The sequence below is a fragment of the Gobio gobio genome (genome assembly GCF_949357685.1).
Source record: "Gobio gobio genome assembly, chromosome: 1".
NCBI classification, from domain to species: domain Eukaryota; kingdom Metazoa; phylum Chordata; class Actinopteri; order Cypriniformes; family Gobionidae; genus Gobio; species Gobio gobio.
The window spans coordinates 76,959,925-76,977,024 of record NC_137097.1 but is presented as its reverse complement, the minus strand read 5'-3'; the positions used below and the strand labels follow the sequence as shown (position 1 = coordinate 76,977,024).

Here is a 17,100-nt window from a genome sequence, read left to right as displayed (position 1 = left end):
AGTCGGAGCTCGCAAGAATCGCTTTTTTGTTTTAGCTTTTAGTGTGTTAATGTTTCCCTAAACATGGTAGTACTGCCACCTTGTGTTGACATTGTGAAACTGCATGATTTGTACATTATGCGTGGTGGGCCACATAATATATTTTAATAGACACGCTGCGGGCCGTTTGAAATTCATCCCCGGGCCGCATTTGGCCCGCAGTTATTATGATGATTATATCTTTATCATTAATAAGACAACCTCATCTGATCACGTTCTCTTGCTTTTCGTAACGAACAGTTACAGCAGCCAGAGAAAAACTAATGTTAAAAACTCAAGTAAAACGACCCAACTAAAACAAACACTGATCTCCATAATGGCGATCAAACTACTATTTTCATTAAAACAACCTCTGTTGATTCTCAATAAGAGCTTCTGCAGACGTCTGACAGTAATAAAGTCAGTGTTGTCAGTAATGCTGTCGACTGGACTAGCATAGTTTTTGACTAGCTCTCTGATGAAGAATATCCAGCTGAACCGTCTCTCTTCAGCAGGCCACTGTGCCAGAAACACTCCAACATGTCAAACTCTTGCGGAGATGTGTGTTATGATGACCTCGGTCCTGTTCTCATGCTGTTTTCTAGACCAGCTGTGTGAACACAGATGAAGCTCAGGGTTATGACCTCTGACCCCCAACCACAGCCAATCAAGATGCAGCACGTCATTTTCCAATGCCATTCTAAAGGCATAATCTCCATTTGCCCGACCGCCCCATGGCTGTTTAAATCAGTTTATCAGGATGAGATTTCTTTGCCTTTTGCATTATCAATCCAGAATCTGTAATATTATATATAATGGTGTAATCGTAAACATGTTCAGGTTATATTACACCCCAAAACTTTAAAAAATTGTGTTTTTTTAATTATTAGAATGTTAATTTTAAAAAATCTTATGGAATTATTTATGTTTTTCTTTTGACTTTGGAGTGAAATATGAGCCAGACGTGTTTTGTGAGGTTCACCAGGGCACCAGTTGTTTAAAAGTAATCTGATTGGATCAGATAAAATCTTGAACATGGGTTGTTCGAAATAAAAAAAACAAATTCTGAAAAATTGGTTTACATCACAAAATCTAATCTTGGTTTTGATCTGGATCAAATCATCAGTTTGTGTTGTTCAAAACTCTAGTAAGATTGGGATACCTTTGATCCCAAAAAAAAAAATGGATTATCCTGTTCCCAGCAGAAGGGTGGATTTCACTAAATATAATCTTGGGTTTGATCTGGATCAAATCAGGAACAAAAATGTAGGGCCAGTTGTTCAAAAAGTTTAATCTGGATTAGAATGAACTGGATTTGGAAATCCCATGTTTTGCTATTCAGGATCAGGGAATCCATTTTAGTTTCGTGCCGGTTTTCCAAAGCAAAATTGGATTGAATCACCCTGATCCAGATACACACATTTTCAGATGACCAAATCTGGATTACCAGTGCTCTACGGAGGCCCTAAAGGGACATGGGGATGGAAAAAATATGAGATGGAAACTCAGAAAAGTTTTGTGTAGCCCTCACCTGAGAAACTGCATTCGCTCACAAATAACTTTTGACTGGTTCTTATTGTGGAAAAAAAACTCTTTAAATTAAATATAATATTTTAGTTTGATATTTACAGCTGTTTAGGGGATTATTTTACGGCGCTAAAATCTCTTTTTTTACTGTAGGCCACCGAAAGGCTTAATATAATGTATTCTAATGTATTACTTTAAAGGAACACGCAACTATTTTTGAGAATAGGCTCATTTTTCGACTCCCCTAGAGTTAAACAGTCGAGTTTTACAGTTTTTGGCGCTAGCACTTTTAGCATAGCTTAGCATAAATAATTGAATCTGATTAGACCGTTAGCATCTCGCTCAAAAATGACCAAAGAGTTTCGATATTTTTCCTATTTAAAACTTGACTCTTCTGTAGTTACATCGTGTACTAAGACCGACGGAAAAGAAGTTGTGATTTTCTCGGCCGATATGGCGAGTAACTATACTCTCATCGCAGAGCCTGAAAATAGCTTCCGTCAACATAACCAACACAAACTGATGATTTGATCCAGTTTAAAACCATGATTGGATTTTGTGATCTGATCCCAGAATCCTTTTTTTCCTTTTGAACAACACATTTTCAGGATCCGATCAGATAATACTTTTGATGAACTGGCACCAAAATTTGGCCAAAAACAAATTTGTATATTTTAATTTTGCTCTTGATTCGTTTAACTGTTAAAGTAATACAAGAAATGTAGGCACTATTAAGCCTTTCAGCACAGTCAAATTCATGTATTTGGCATTTGTAATGGAGTTGATATCCTGGTCCTTTTGTCAAAGGACGTTTTAACCGCTCAAACTATATTTTTGGTCACTTCTCTTATTTTACATATCTCAAGTCTTAAAGAGAGAAAAGTTTTACTCACCACATTTGGGTAGAGCTGTACAACACAGTTTTACATTAATGTGGTTAAAGTCACACGTAAGGTTTTAAAAAGACCATTTAGAAACGCATAATTCATTTGAGGATTTATTTATTTTTTGGGTGTTTTTTTTTGACAACATGAGAAGATGATGCATATTTTATATAGGACAATGACATCACAATAAACATTTAAGGTTTTTATTTATAGTGTCATTTAAATTGAGCATTTGCTGATATTTTTATTTTATATTAAAGCAAATTAAGCTTTTGTTCATGGTAAAAGTTGTTATATAACTAAGCAAAAGAAAAAAAGGATATCGACCTAAGTAAAGTTTTGTCTTATGATGACAAAATAAATCGATTAAGGTATAAATTTAACTTGCGTAAATTTAATAAATTAGTTTAGTCCAAAGTTAAAATTATACTGGGATGTTATAGTAAAAAGTAGGTTTTTCCAAAATAAAAATGGTAGCTAGCTCAGAATAACTATTTTGATTAATATTAAAGTCTCAACCAAATCACTAGAGGCACATACATTTATCTGTAACAAATTACAGTAACTTTTTGTTTAGGTTGGTCCAAAGTACCTATAATTTTTTTTCAATGAGGGAGGAAAAACATAAGATGGACGAAAAATTAATTTGAATGTTTTGACACATTAAAACTTGAGGTCTGTGCGAATGAATGCAAAGTGTCCGGGGGAAAGAAACGTGTTTTAACATCAAATGTATATGTAAATGTTTATAGATTGAATGAGGAACGCGACTTTATCATCCCGTTTAAATGAGAGAACTCATGTGCTCGACATTCAGATCTTTGTGTTTATGAAGCAGATGATATGCAACATCACGCTGAGAATAATGAATCCGACGCAGTCTCTCTCTCACACACACACACACACACACACACACACACACACGCCATTTCTTCCAGAGGATAGACGTTTTTGTATATAATCAGGACCGGTTCACACAGAACGCGCTTTAGCGCTTAAAAATGCAAACGCGGGAAAATGGAACGAAAATACGCGGGTTTTTAGAAGCCGAACTTCTTTTAAATTGAGCTCCGCGTTTTTAGAACGAACCGTTAAACGGTCCAGCGCGTGTTTACATTGAATGATGTAAAAAGAAGCACAATGGAGTCGAAAATCGCGTTGTGTTTGTGTTGTATTCCTCAGTTGTAAGTCGCTTTGGATAAAAGCGTCTTCTAAATGAATAAATGTAAACGTAAATATACATTTCTGCACAGATACGCGCGTGCACGCGTCAGGTCATTCATCACCGTGGGCTCGCCACTGCGGACGTCTAGCGCTCGTGAGTGACGCCACCAGGAGCAGCCAATCACAGCGCAGATCCATCGATGACCTCAACAATGTCAAATCATTTATATCTTCCTTTATTAATATGCATGATACAGGATACAGTCATAACATACTGCATTACAAGACAGGAAAGTGTCTTTTTATATAAAAACAACACCACTTTTTTTGCTTTAAAATTCTATTTTCTTAAAAATGCAACTTAAAGCTGCTGTCCGTTACTTTTTTTTGCGTTCAAGATTTACAAAAAAATATATAATGATAATGTACAACATTAATTCATTTTCCAAACCGTGCTTTTGCCTTACCCTGAATCATTATGGTACACTTATAATCAGTGTTTATATTGGGACTATTTCAGACCAGGCCGCGGAGGAGCACAGTCCCTGCGTGACTCGCCATAGATATAAACGGAGAGAAGTAGCTCCGGCTGCGATGTTCTTCCGCGAGACTCGTGCGGTTCTAGTTTATTAACCGCTAGAGCGCCAAAAGTCACGGACTGCAGCTTTTAACTGTTTTATTTGTACTTTTACTAAAGACAAAAACGAGTTTGCTACATTTTGAGCTTATAGTCTGGAGTTTATACAACAGATTTAAACAAAAACGTCTCAGTTTAAATCACACAACAACAAAAGAAAAAAAAGCCCTAGAAAAACAAGCATAGAAACGTCATTCTCGTACATTATAAACACAGTGACTGACAGGATTAGAATAAAATCAACCAGGGTTAAAAAGAGCAGCACGCTACGCTCGTTTAAAACACAACAGAAATACCAAAATATGCGACAGAGTTTATATAAACACACACGGACGAGAAGGACACGCCCACTGTGACATCATCATGCACTAACGACTCGTTAAAATGCGATATTTTCACCTGTAAGTGCGTGTAACCCGTTTTTACAGAAACACAATCCTTATTACGCATTACATTAGTTAAAAAAAACATATATATTAGTGCTGGCAAGCGATTAATCGCATCCAAAATGAGAGTGCGTACTGTGTATAATATTATTTCTATATAAATACACAAACACACATTCATCAATATATTTGTTTATATTATGTATATGTATTTAAACAATATGAGTACTTGCTTTTGATACTTTATTTGAACCAAATATTATTGCCTCGTTATTATATATGTATTTTAAATGCTTGCGTCTATTTTTATTTAAATAAAATATACGATTACTCTGCAAAATAATCGGCAATGACAGCCCTAATATATATGAAAATAAATGATGCTGACGTTTTCATAGCTTCTTCAAAAGAAAGTGGTGTTCATGACGTTTATGAGCACTGAAAACAAACCACGTTAAAATCCATAAAACACCGTGGAAGCACGTTATTACTTTTAAAAACCATCCCTTTGAAAAACTAGTGAGATTAATGTCTCAAAACAATACAATCACATTTATGGAGCGATCTAAAAAAATGCATTGTTATTATTATTATTACTATAATCAATGAATGCATTATTAATAAGAATAAAAAAAACCCAGGAGACATTTTGCACATAATTTCATCTCAACATAACACCGACATTTAAAAACAATACAAACGGCCACTTGTTAGAAACATCTAGTCTGAGGTAAAGATGAGTCGTGTGTTATTGCCCTGGATTAAACCCTGAAAGCAGAACAGATCCGGTCTGAAGATACGTCCCAGCCAACGCCACAAACACGGCGAGATCAGTCTGGAAGAACGACGACCCGGACACAAGCGTATTTACAGACTCCCGTGATCGCCACTCGTTTAAAGAATAACGAAAACAGTGAAAACTAGCCGAGGTCACCGTCACGCTCTCAGAATCTCGCTGGCGTCTTCTTTTGCCGACTTCTTCGCTCAGCCCGCGTTGGCGTCTTCATCAAGAGCTCTAAACTCGCTGCTCGGGGCACATTTGGGGTGGTCGAGAGGGGCAGAATGAGGTATGAGGGGTCAAAGGTCATGCTGTGGTGTTTTATATCGTGCCCTTTCTCTGTTAGATCTTCTTTGAAACACTATTGAACGCGTGCTCGCTCGCGTCGCTCCTCCCACACGGCCCAGCTGCGTAACGGAGTGAATGGTGTGAGTGTCCGTGGTGAAGTGTGTCCCTCACAGCGCGCCGTATTTATCCTCGTACTGCGACATGATCTTCTTGCAGCGGCCGCAGTCTTTCCGCAGCTCGGCCACTTCCTGTCGCAGCACGGCGTTCTCCCGCTCCAGGAAGGAGGCGCGGACGGCGATCTGGTTCTCCTTCACGCGCCGGGCGTCCCGCGAGCGCTTCGCCGCCACGTTGTTCTTCTTCCGCCGTGACCAGTATTTATCATCCTGCGGGAAACAGCGCGAAAAGTCTTTGTTAAAGCGGGAACAATCACATTACAAAGTCTGATTTTAAGCAAAAAGGTATTTAAAAATACTGTGAATTTAATGGCGTGGAGAAAAAATAGCTTCATTCAGAAACAATGTTATTAAACTGAGGATAATAATAATAACAATTAAAGCTGCAAGCATCATGGCCAAGCAGAAAGAAGACATACCGACATGGCTGGGAGTGACCTATTAAGATCATTTTAGGCAAAATAGCTGTAAAATTACAAATATAGTCAATAATAATGATTTAATTGTTTATAACTTTTGACCATTAGGTGGCAGAGCTACGGAATTGATGTGGATTTTTTTGTATCTCTGCACCAGTAGGTGGCGCTGCGCCGAAACGCTGCATGTTGCCTCAGGTCATGCTTGTGATGACATGTACCAAGTTTGGTTTGAATACGTTAAAGCGTTGCGGAGATGCAGTCTTATGTCTATTTTCGCAAGCACTACATAAAATTAGTTTGCATGTTATTCAAAAACGGTTTGATGAATCGACTTCCATACTTCCGAGTCCAGAACTTTTTGTCGCCATTGACTGAAGATGATCGGGTTCAATTTTTGTGCGAATCGGATACAGCATCTAGGAGTTTGAAAAAGTAGGATTTTTGGCGGGAAAATTGAACGATAAGGTTCAAACGAATCGTCTTGAGGACAAACAGAATTTTGTTTCTAAAGGCCTGTTCACACCGGGACGATGTTCGTGAACGTTTATCGCCGACCTTTAACGCCTTGTGACTAAACAAAGGGCGCCAATGTGAGTGTGCACACCGAACCAGTAATTGTTGACATTACTGTTAAAAATGCACTTCCAATAAAGTGAGTGTTGGCAAGAACGGTTGTCATTTTTCTGTTGAGGCGGCAGGGGTGTTGTCGGCAGCTGCTGAATGTAACTAATAAAGTAACTTGTAATCTAACTTAGTTACTTTTAAAATCAAGTAATCTGTAAAGTAACAGTTACTTTTTTTAAGAATTAATCAGTAATCGGATTACTTTTTTAAAGTAACTGTGGCAACACTGGCTGCCATAGACTCCCATGGCGGAATAATAAGAAATCTAATGATTACAATAGCTTGTCCTTCGGTGCTTGGCCCCTAATAAAATAATAATAATAAATGTTTTAATAAGTATATTATATATTAGTTTAATACTTGAGGTACTTAAATAACCAACTAAAACTGAATTTAAAGAAAGTAATAGACATTTATAAAAAGACAAAAACACAAGAAAATAACTAAAACTTTAACTTAAAATGAAAAAAAAAAAAACTTAAAACTTAAAAATATTAATGAAACTACTAGAGTATATTAATAAGACTATTGATACAAATATAAAAGTAGAGACATTTCTCTGCAGGATCATGGATAGAGTGTAGTAGATCTTCACCAAAATACATACAAATCAATAAATATATTAATTATATAATTTAATAAAATATACAAAATGTATATATTTTATTAAATTATATAATTTATATATTAATAAAATGTATTATAAAATTATATATATATAATTTTAATATTTAAAATGAATATCATACTATTTAAAAATAATAATAAAAAAACAAAGAAAATTACTAAAACTAAAATGAAGTGGAAAATATAAAATAAAAACAAATTCAAAATGTTAATAAAAAATAGAATAGCATATTAATAATTCTAAAATTACACTGATAGAAATAGAAGTAGATATTTCTCTACATAATATATATATAGTTTTGTTTTTATGTGTGATCTTAAACATATCTCTATATTAATAACAGTGATTATAAGTCTTTTGCAGTAAACTCAAGTGTTGAACCAGATGGACTGTTGGACTGTGGGGTGGGTTATACTGACATGATTTGATTAATAATGAATATATTAATATAATAAATCAAATGAACTGATGGGTCAACAGAAGTAGACTTCAGTGATGAACGACCTCAGAGCTCAGTGTGTCTGTCTCCACAGGCATCTCAGATAAAAGTCAATCCACCGGTGAAGAAACCAGCCTGGTTTCCACTACTAGACCCAAACGTGGAAAAGCATGATAGGAAATATTAAGAAGTTATTAATAAGTAGCTCATTATTGACTAAATAAAGTCAACACTACCACAAAATCAAGTCTAGTTATTTTCCTAATTCAAGTTCATGGTTGTTTTCCTAGTTCAAGTTCATGGTCTTCATGGGAATAAGTCACTATAGATAAGATGATTAGAACACTTTTAGCCACATTGGTACCAAACGCACATCGAGTCAATTCATGACGGATCAGTCCTACATTTTATCCCAGATTTGGCTGGAAGTATCAGGCAAGAGGACTGTGAAGAGTGATTCATGTTGGCTCTGGTGTTAATCCAGTGAGTAATGAAGTGTGCATTTATATCAGGATTTCAGCAGCGAAGAAAGCCAAACAGCAAGCTGGCATGATTGCTAAATAACCGCATGTAATTCACTAGCAACAGGCCTAGGTGAGCAGTTCATAAACACATTATTTTCAGCCTCACCTTGGCATCGTCGGGAACAAACACTTTCTTGGCTTTCTTGATCATGGGCTGTGGTTTGAGCTCGTCCTCGGAGAAGCGATGTTTCCGTGGATTGAAGAGCTCTCCTCCGGGAACGCTGGACAGGACCAGGTCCGTCGGGTCCGGCTGGAAGGCGATGTTCACCTCGATCTCCTCCGGGTCGATCGGGGTCGGCGTCACGCGGTCGGGTTTGTCTTTGGAGTCTGGTAGAAACAGAACGAGTCTGTCAGGATCGCCTGATGTAATATACCATCTGATATAATCACTCTAAACCTCCTACAGAACCATATTTCAAGCTCAATGAACCTGATGAAGATCATCAGTCAGTCAGCAGGTCAAACTAACTGCTGGTCGAGCTCCATCCTGGTTACGCTGAGAAGAGACGAGCGCTATGACCGACATCTTGCATGTTACAGTTAGGGATGCATTGACATTTTGGCTACCAGAAACGGCTATTTTCAGTCTCGGGATGATGGTTTTAGTTCATTAGCGCTTCTCTGGAGACTAGCTCAATCTAGACAGGACTCATTTCAACACTCCTTCAGATGTTCACCCGTGTTTATTTCACACAGGAACTGTAGTAAAGAGGAGATGAGATGATTGATTGAACTACTACCTGTTAACATGCAGGCAGCCTATGACTTAAAATCACTAGAAAGGTTGTTTTTTTTTACAGTGAACAGTTACACCCCTAATAGGCACCATCATGCAAAATAGAATAGGCAATATGTTAATATACTGATAATTTCTTAATTAAAAATAAAAATTATTATAGGCCTATTCATATCTGGTAATTCCAGGTTGTAATGGTCGTTTACGCATTTAACTCGTGGCCACGAGAAATAGTCTTCGTTCTCTCAACATTAGGGTTGGGTAGCGTTTACATTTTAACCGGTACCTGTATCCAGCGGTAACTTTTTTCTGTACTTTAGGGATAACATTTTTTGATTGATTTCATGTGAATCGGTAGTAACGACGTAATTCGGTCGGTGCCCTTAAAAGTACCACGGTCGGTACCCAACCCTACTCAACATAGGATCGTGTGGCAATGACTTATTATCACGTTCCCATGAGTTTATATGTCGTGGTCAAGACACAACTAATTGAATCGAACATGTCCCCTCCCGGCCACCATAGAAATTCAGCCAGAAAAAAAAACTAATGATATAAAACCAAGGGTCAAGAGCCCAACTAAAGCAAACACTGATCACCATCGTGGTGACTAAAAAATGAATTATATAAAACCAAGGGTTAAGAACCCAACTAAAGGAAACATTGATCACCATCATGATGACTTAAAATTATAACTCCTTCAGTGATTCTGCTCATTATCATCAGGTGTTCATCACTAATGCCCAATCATCACTTAATTAATCTCTTAATTATCTCATTAACTTTAATACTTCTTCAGAGTTACTTTAACACTCTTGAGTGTGGAGTCAAATAAACTCTGAGGAGTGTTCATTTAACACTGGGGTTCGTGTGAGATTCTGAGTTTACATCACACAGCTCTGTTTTTCTTTGTTTCCACCATAGAATAAAAAAAAAAACGTATTAAAAAAAGTAATTGTGACTTTCCCCCCCGGTTTTCCAGACAAGGCTTAGGCTAGTCCCAGACTAAAATGCATGTTTGAGCTGTTTTAACTGAAAGCAACTTGCACCAACATATCTTACATTAAGTCAGCGCCATTGTTCTGTCTTAAGATGCGCACCAGTGATGTTTGTTTGTAAGGCATGTTTATAAAAGCTACTTAAATGTCCTGATCGAAGGCCTAATCCTGGTTTAGTCTAAGCCCTGTCTGTGAAACCAGGCCTTTATCTCTAATTGCAACTTTATTTCTAACAATTCTGACTTTCCTTAAAAGTAAAATTCTTAAAACTCATAATTCTGAGAAGGAAAGTCCTACTTGTTAGTGAATTCAAAGTATTTCAACTACAGTGAAACACTAGTTAGCTGCACTTTAAGCTGCTAATAAAAAGTAGCTACATTAAAGCTATCGATGGGACGTAACTGAAGCCATTTAGAAGGGGTCAGCTTGTTTCTAAAGAAATAACTATCAAATATAAATATATATTGTGCAATCAGATGTACAATGTTGATCGCCTCACCTGCCGTCGTCTCATCGCTCACTTCCTGTTCCACCGTATCGCTGACAGAGAGCGAATCCTCGTCGGTCTCTCCTTCGCCTTCGTCCTGCTCCTCCTCAGGCATCTGCGGGACTTCCGCCGGCTCCTCCGAGTCTCGCTGCTCGGCCTCCAGACCCTTGCTCAGCTCCTCCTCCAGCGTGACGGGAATCCCGTTCTCCAGCAGGAACTCGTCCAGGTCCATGTACTCCAGGTGGAAGGTCTCGCCGTCGTACGGGATGGTCTTGTTCCAAATGGTGGGCGTGAGAGAGGCGGAGACGCCCCCCGAAGCGGCGCTGCCGGCGGACGTCCCATCGCCAGTCGAACCCTGCTTCTCCTTCTCGATATCTGTGAGAGAGGACCTAGAGTTAGTCAAGGATCACAGAAGTTGCATGCGGTAGAAATGTCAATGCCAGCTATAACATAAAGGACGGATCAGTCTTTACCGTGGTAAAACCACAAGATGGACACATGATGCTGACAAAAAACATGATTAATAACTAAAAAAAAAACATGTGATGCATCTACAGATCCCGGGTGACTTTCACATCCCAGCAAAACACTAATATTACAGTACTTCTAGTCAGTTTTGGGGAAAGTTACTTTAAAAGTAATGCATTACAATATTGCGTTACTCCCTTAAAAAGTAACTAATTGAGTTACTTAGTTACTTTTTAAGAAAAGTAATGCGTTACGTTACTTTTGCGTTACTTTTTAACGCCTCTGCACTTATTTTTCTCAACATGGGGGCAGGAGAGCTGTCAGTCAAACTAATGTGAAAAAGTAACGAGTTACTTTTTTGAAAAAGTAACTCAGATATTTTGTTGTAAATTTGAAAAGTAATGCGTTACTTTACTAGTTACTTGGAAAAAGTAATATTACGTAACTCAAGTTACTTGTAATGCGTTACCCCCAACACTGCTTCTAGTACATTTTACATTGTTAATGTAATGGATTATATATATATTTTCATTTTTTTGAACATGATTGATGAATCTGGCCATTAGTGCACTGTTCCCACACCTTTTCCCCATTTCATTTCCAGGTTTTCCATGACCATGGGAACACTGATGGTAAAATATCATGTTACACTGATGGTATCAGATAATTATACCATGGTAACTTGATATAAATATACAGTAATGCTGCCAAAAGTCTTGTTTTGATGGTACTTTATCAAAAACATGGTATTATCACACAGAACATGCCCAAGTAACCACAGTATTACCATGGTAATATGATAATAATGACTTGCTTTTCCATGGTTTTTAGCATGTCAGTCATTCCCAATTGACGGATAAGGATTTAAAATGTAGGACTTTCTATACGTATTAGACAGTTGTGTGTGTGTGTAATACAAAAACATGCTCATTAAAGAATGTAATTAACCATTTTTTTGGTGAATCAGATCTTTTTTCCCCATGAAAATGTCATTCCTGGGTAACGGTAATGAATTTTGAAATTAATAAAATTTCTACCATTGTTGGCATATACATAATTGGAGCTCAACAAACAATTGGTGCTCGGAAAACTGCATTTTAATCACAATTAATATAAATAATTTGGGATTACATATAGACATGGGCTCATTTTTGGCTGGTGATAACTTAATCACAACCAGATCGGGGGAAAAAAGCTGGAAAATGTTTCAAAATGTTTTCCAATAAAGTAAATAAGACTTGTTTTATCTTTTACTCAATAAAAAAACAGAATTGTGTAATCTAACGCACAAATATCGGTTAAATTAAACGCCTGTGTCATTGTTAGCTAGAAGGACATTCTGCAATATTTTTCAGGATTACCATGAAAACCATCCTCATACACTTTTCAAAATAATATATTAATTTCAAGATACCATTGACATTATGGTAATTTAAACGTAGCCTTTGTAAAAATATGCAATGTGCAAATTGTAAACGAATAGTATTTTCCAAGTCGACTAGCAGTGGTGCTATCATTTAATCCACTAGTCCCTCATAATAACTATGCCTATAAGTTCACAAATATTATTTAAAAACTAGTTATACATCATTCTGGATAATGGATGACATGCCCTGGCCAACATTTGTTTTGCCATTCTTGGATAACAAAAAAACTCTATTTTATCTTTATAATCAGACACTAACTTAACCACCTGTGGAAAACTACAACTTAGCTATCATCACTTTAAGGTTAATTGTTAAGGTTAATACATTATACATGTTTTAATAGTGTTATCCAAAAGGCTGATATTGCTACAAAGTACACCAGAGATTGAAAAGGTCAAAATATCAACATTTTAAGAGGCCTTTGCACATGTTTTGGGGCTTCTGCGGGGTCTTCTTTTTGATACAGTATTGTCACATGATATACTGAAATGCATTATGGTCCAAAATTGTCATTATTCAGGAATGACATTAGAAAAATCACAATAAAGTCATAATAAATAAGCTTAGTATTATCACTATATGTGTTGGTTTCATTGAAAACATCAATACAATTATGCCAACGTACATTTTAAATACTTTTATTAACATTTTTGTATTCAGATTTGAAGTTACCCGGAATGACATTCCATGACTTTTAAGCTCCTTAAAAGATTAATTATTTATAATGAATACTCACTTGAGTATTTAAGAGGGCGAAGTCGAGTCGTTTAATGTAGTGTATTTAAAAATGTATATTTTTAATATTATGAGCTTTGGACACCAGAACTGACACGCCATGTCATTGACCCACTGATAAAAAGTAACGTTACCATGTAAATACCACGGTTCTTAGACATGCACAATTTATTTATTTATATGTTATCTAAAAACATACCGGGTATGCAGAAATAAGATTGTATGGACATGTAACATGATATTTTAAGTAACTTGTAAAAACGATCATGTATAAACACGAAAATGATAATATTATATGAAAGTAGCGCGGTATTTCCATCTGATACCGTCAATAAACCAGCACTTTTTCTCAGGGAACTTTCTGTTCTTTTGAGGAACCAATGAACGCGGCAGCTGTGGAGGTGAAGCCAGTGCACGACTACACACACACACACACACACACACTGAACACAACGATTGATTTACATTTTGGCAGTGTTGTGGTTCTTACCGTCGTCTTGATCCGCAAGTATGTTTGGTGGCGGAATATTCATGATCTTCTTTAAAACAAAAGCGGACGATTTCTGAGGACCGACGGCCACCGTTACTGACGCCTGTCCGGGCATGATTAGCTCAATATTACCCTGGAAAATATAGAAATGTATGAAACTGTCGCTTATATCCGTTAAACCTCCTGTTCCTGTTTGAGATAACACAGCCAAAAACAACACCGTAGCGGATCCACTCCAGCGAATTGACCAAAGCGATCACATATTCATGAGGAACGCCCCGCTGGATGCGCTGATTGGTTGTCTGGCCAACGGAAAATGAATATTTAAACAGATACACCGTCCACGCTCTTCTGATTGGTCAACTCTCAATCCCTTCACACTCAGCGCCACAACAACGAGCGAAACGAGGCGAATGAGTCTCTTTGTTTCGAAAACAAACGAAGACCGTCCTTATAGTGACCCTGAACACGGGAAACAGGCGAAATAGACCCATTATCATGACTCAACAACACGCAAAAAAGCCAAACTACTTGTATATTTCCATAAGTTAATTAACTGTAAGCATTATACATCCATACGACTTCAGACTCAACCTCTTGGTACTTTAAAAACGTCTTCATTAAAGACCAAAGATGTGCAGTTGTGTTTTTCCACCCATAGAGGCGAGCTCGTGCCTCCACACGTGCTGTGTGCACGAGCCCACGCTGGGTGGGCGGGGCTTCTGCACGTGCGGAGTACAGCTGATCGGGAGCGCGTCAAGACATCGCGTGTATTTATACTCACTACAAAAGGTGTTTACGGTCACGTGCGGTTTCAGGGCTGTTCCCTATGAACCAGATGCTTCAAATAACAAGGAGTAGACTGGGAAAACACATTCCACACAGCAACTTTGTCCTACATAGTTTAGCAGTGTGTGTGTGTGTGTGTGTGTGTGTGTGTGTGTGTGTGTGTGTGTGTGTGTGTGTGTGTGTGTGTGTGTGTGTGTGTGTGTGTGTGTGTGTGTGTGTGTCTGTCGCTGGACCACAAAACCAGGTACATTTTTTGAAACTGAGGTTTATAAAACTAAATAATATTTCCATTGATGTATGTTTGGTTAGGATAAGAAATAATTTGGCCGAGATACGACAATTTGAAAATCTGAGGGTGCAGAAAAATAGAGAAAATCTCCTTTAAAGTTGTCCAAATGAAGTCCTTAGCAATGCATATTACCACTAATAATATTTTTTATATATATTTTTACGGTAGGACATTTACTAAATATCTTCCTGGAACATGATCTTAATATCCAAATGATTTTTCGCATAAAAGAAAAAATGATAATTTTGACCCATATAATGTATTATTGGCTATTGCCACAGATACACCTGTGATATTATGACTGGTTTTGTGCTCCGGGGTCACATAAAAAGTTATATGGACTACTTTTATGATGCCCTTTTGACATTTTGGAGCCCCAGTCCATATTTAACATCATTATTTATTATTTAAAAATTATAATTTTGTGTTTCACAGATGAAATAAAGTCATACGGGTTTCAGTAGACACAAAGAAATGATGAAAAATAATGGCAGAATTTTACAAATTTACACATTTTACTTACTTACAAACATTACCTTTACAAACAATACTGTGTTGTTTTGGTTTTTACATGGTACAAGGTCAGTGTTTCATGCAATTGACAACTAACTTGCAGTATTAAAAAACGTTATATTGAAATCTGACGAGCAAAGAATAGCATTGCATATGTAAATACACACAGGGTTAGAAAGGAACATTTTGTTCCACATGGACTTGTGCTTCATGTGTAAACTGCAGAGGATTCGGCACTTGTACTGTATACAGTACAGTATTTACAATACAGAGGATTTAATAACAGAAAATACGACTTTTTATTTGTTACTAAACTTCACAAGGATAATAAACACCAATCCATGATCCGTTTACAGGTGTTAGTTCACTTTGACGTCTTTATTCTCAGCTTTTGTCATTAATAAAACACTCATTAAAACCCTCGAGCTCTGATTACATTTGTGATGCACTTTCACACTTTAAAAACAGTCCTATTATGATACAACAACACACATTGTAGGAAAGTGGAAAATGCATGTATCAGAAAATAAGTGAATTCTTACCACTGTCATAGTTGGACAGGAGGGGATTTTCCAGGTAAGTTTTGAAAACTTGTATGTCTCTCGGAGTAAAATCTCTCATGTTAGACATGTCGGAGCTCAGCACTCACTGAATAAAGTCGGACTAGGAAGCAGAATCTCAGCAAACTTTGTGTCGCATTTTAAAAACAAACGTCAGACCTGCGTGCCTGCTTCAGACCACGCCCCCTCCTCATGCATATGCAAATAAACCACGTGACGTACCTTTAGTTCGCTCAACAAAAACACAAAAGGTAAACCGTTTATTTTGGGCAAAATGTACTTGACTTTATTGTTGGAAATGTTGATGGAATTTTTTTTTTTAACAGTGGAAAGATGTTCTTTTAGGCATTATTGTAAAGATAAACAGACCAAATTTCATATCCATAAATGTACATTTTCAGTTAAAAAACATGTTTTATAGCATTTAAAAATGAAGTGAAATATTATATTGAATCTATATTACCCTCAAAGAAACAAAAAGCTATTAGATTTTGCAAGCATGTACACTTTTTAACGCATTCCTATAATTTTGTTTATATTTGTCCCCAACCCCATGTTACCCTTAAAGTTAATCTTACAATACCTGATGTTAAACATTTTATTAATGTTTCATGATGTTATGGAATTCTTCAAAGCAGTATGTGAAACATTTTGTATCTTCTAAAATGTTAAATTTTTGGAAATAAAAAATAAAAACAACAATTGAGCATTGAATTGTGAATTGAAGGAGAATACATTAAAATGCTTTTAGAAGCCACACAATTTCACAAATTATAGGGTACAACGGGGCTAAAGGCTCTTTTGTTTTTATTTTCCTCTAAAACAGTAGATGGCACCAAAACTTGCCTCAGCACTTTCAAAAACATCCGCTTTTCAAGATGCTCGTGGAAATGTGTCTGATCCGTGACGCGAAGTTGATTCTGCGCTCATTTGATTTAATATTCGATTTTTAAAAAAATGTTGTAGATTTAAGTAGCAAATTAGAAAAGCTAAAATTATTGCATATATTTTGAAACAAAGGTCTTGTTAATGTTTGTCAGTTTTGATCAAGGTAATTACAGTTTTTTACAATCACTTAGTTACTATTTTCAGAACCTTGATACCATTTTTCACAAC

General features: G+C 36.7%; 1 protein-coding gene across 2 annotated transcripts; it reads right to left on the bottom strand.

The window, feature by feature from the left end:
• Window positions 1-2,561: 2,561 nt before the first annotated feature.
• tefb (TEF transcription factor, PAR bZIP family member b) lies at window positions 2,562-16,168 on the bottom strand. 2 transcript variants are annotated; one of them, XM_079814866.1, is made up of 4 exons: window positions 15,967-16,168; window positions 10,726-11,088; window positions 8,599-8,819; window positions 2,562-6,068 (listed from the first exon to the last, which is right to left on the bottom strand). In XM_079814866.1, the coding sequence occupies exons 1-4, from the start codon at window positions 16,052-16,054 to the stop codon at window positions 5,853-5,855; spliced, it is 888 nt and encodes a 295-aa protein (XP_079670992.1). In that variant the 5' UTR covers window positions 16,055-16,168; the 3' UTR covers window positions 2,562-5,852. The 2 variants fall into 2 exon arrangements, with proteins under 2 accessions (XP_079670992.1, XP_079670991.1); XM_079814865.1 differs by lacking the exon at window positions 15,967-16,168 and adding an exon at window positions 13,834-14,544.
• Window positions 16,169-17,100: the final 932 nt, after the last annotated feature.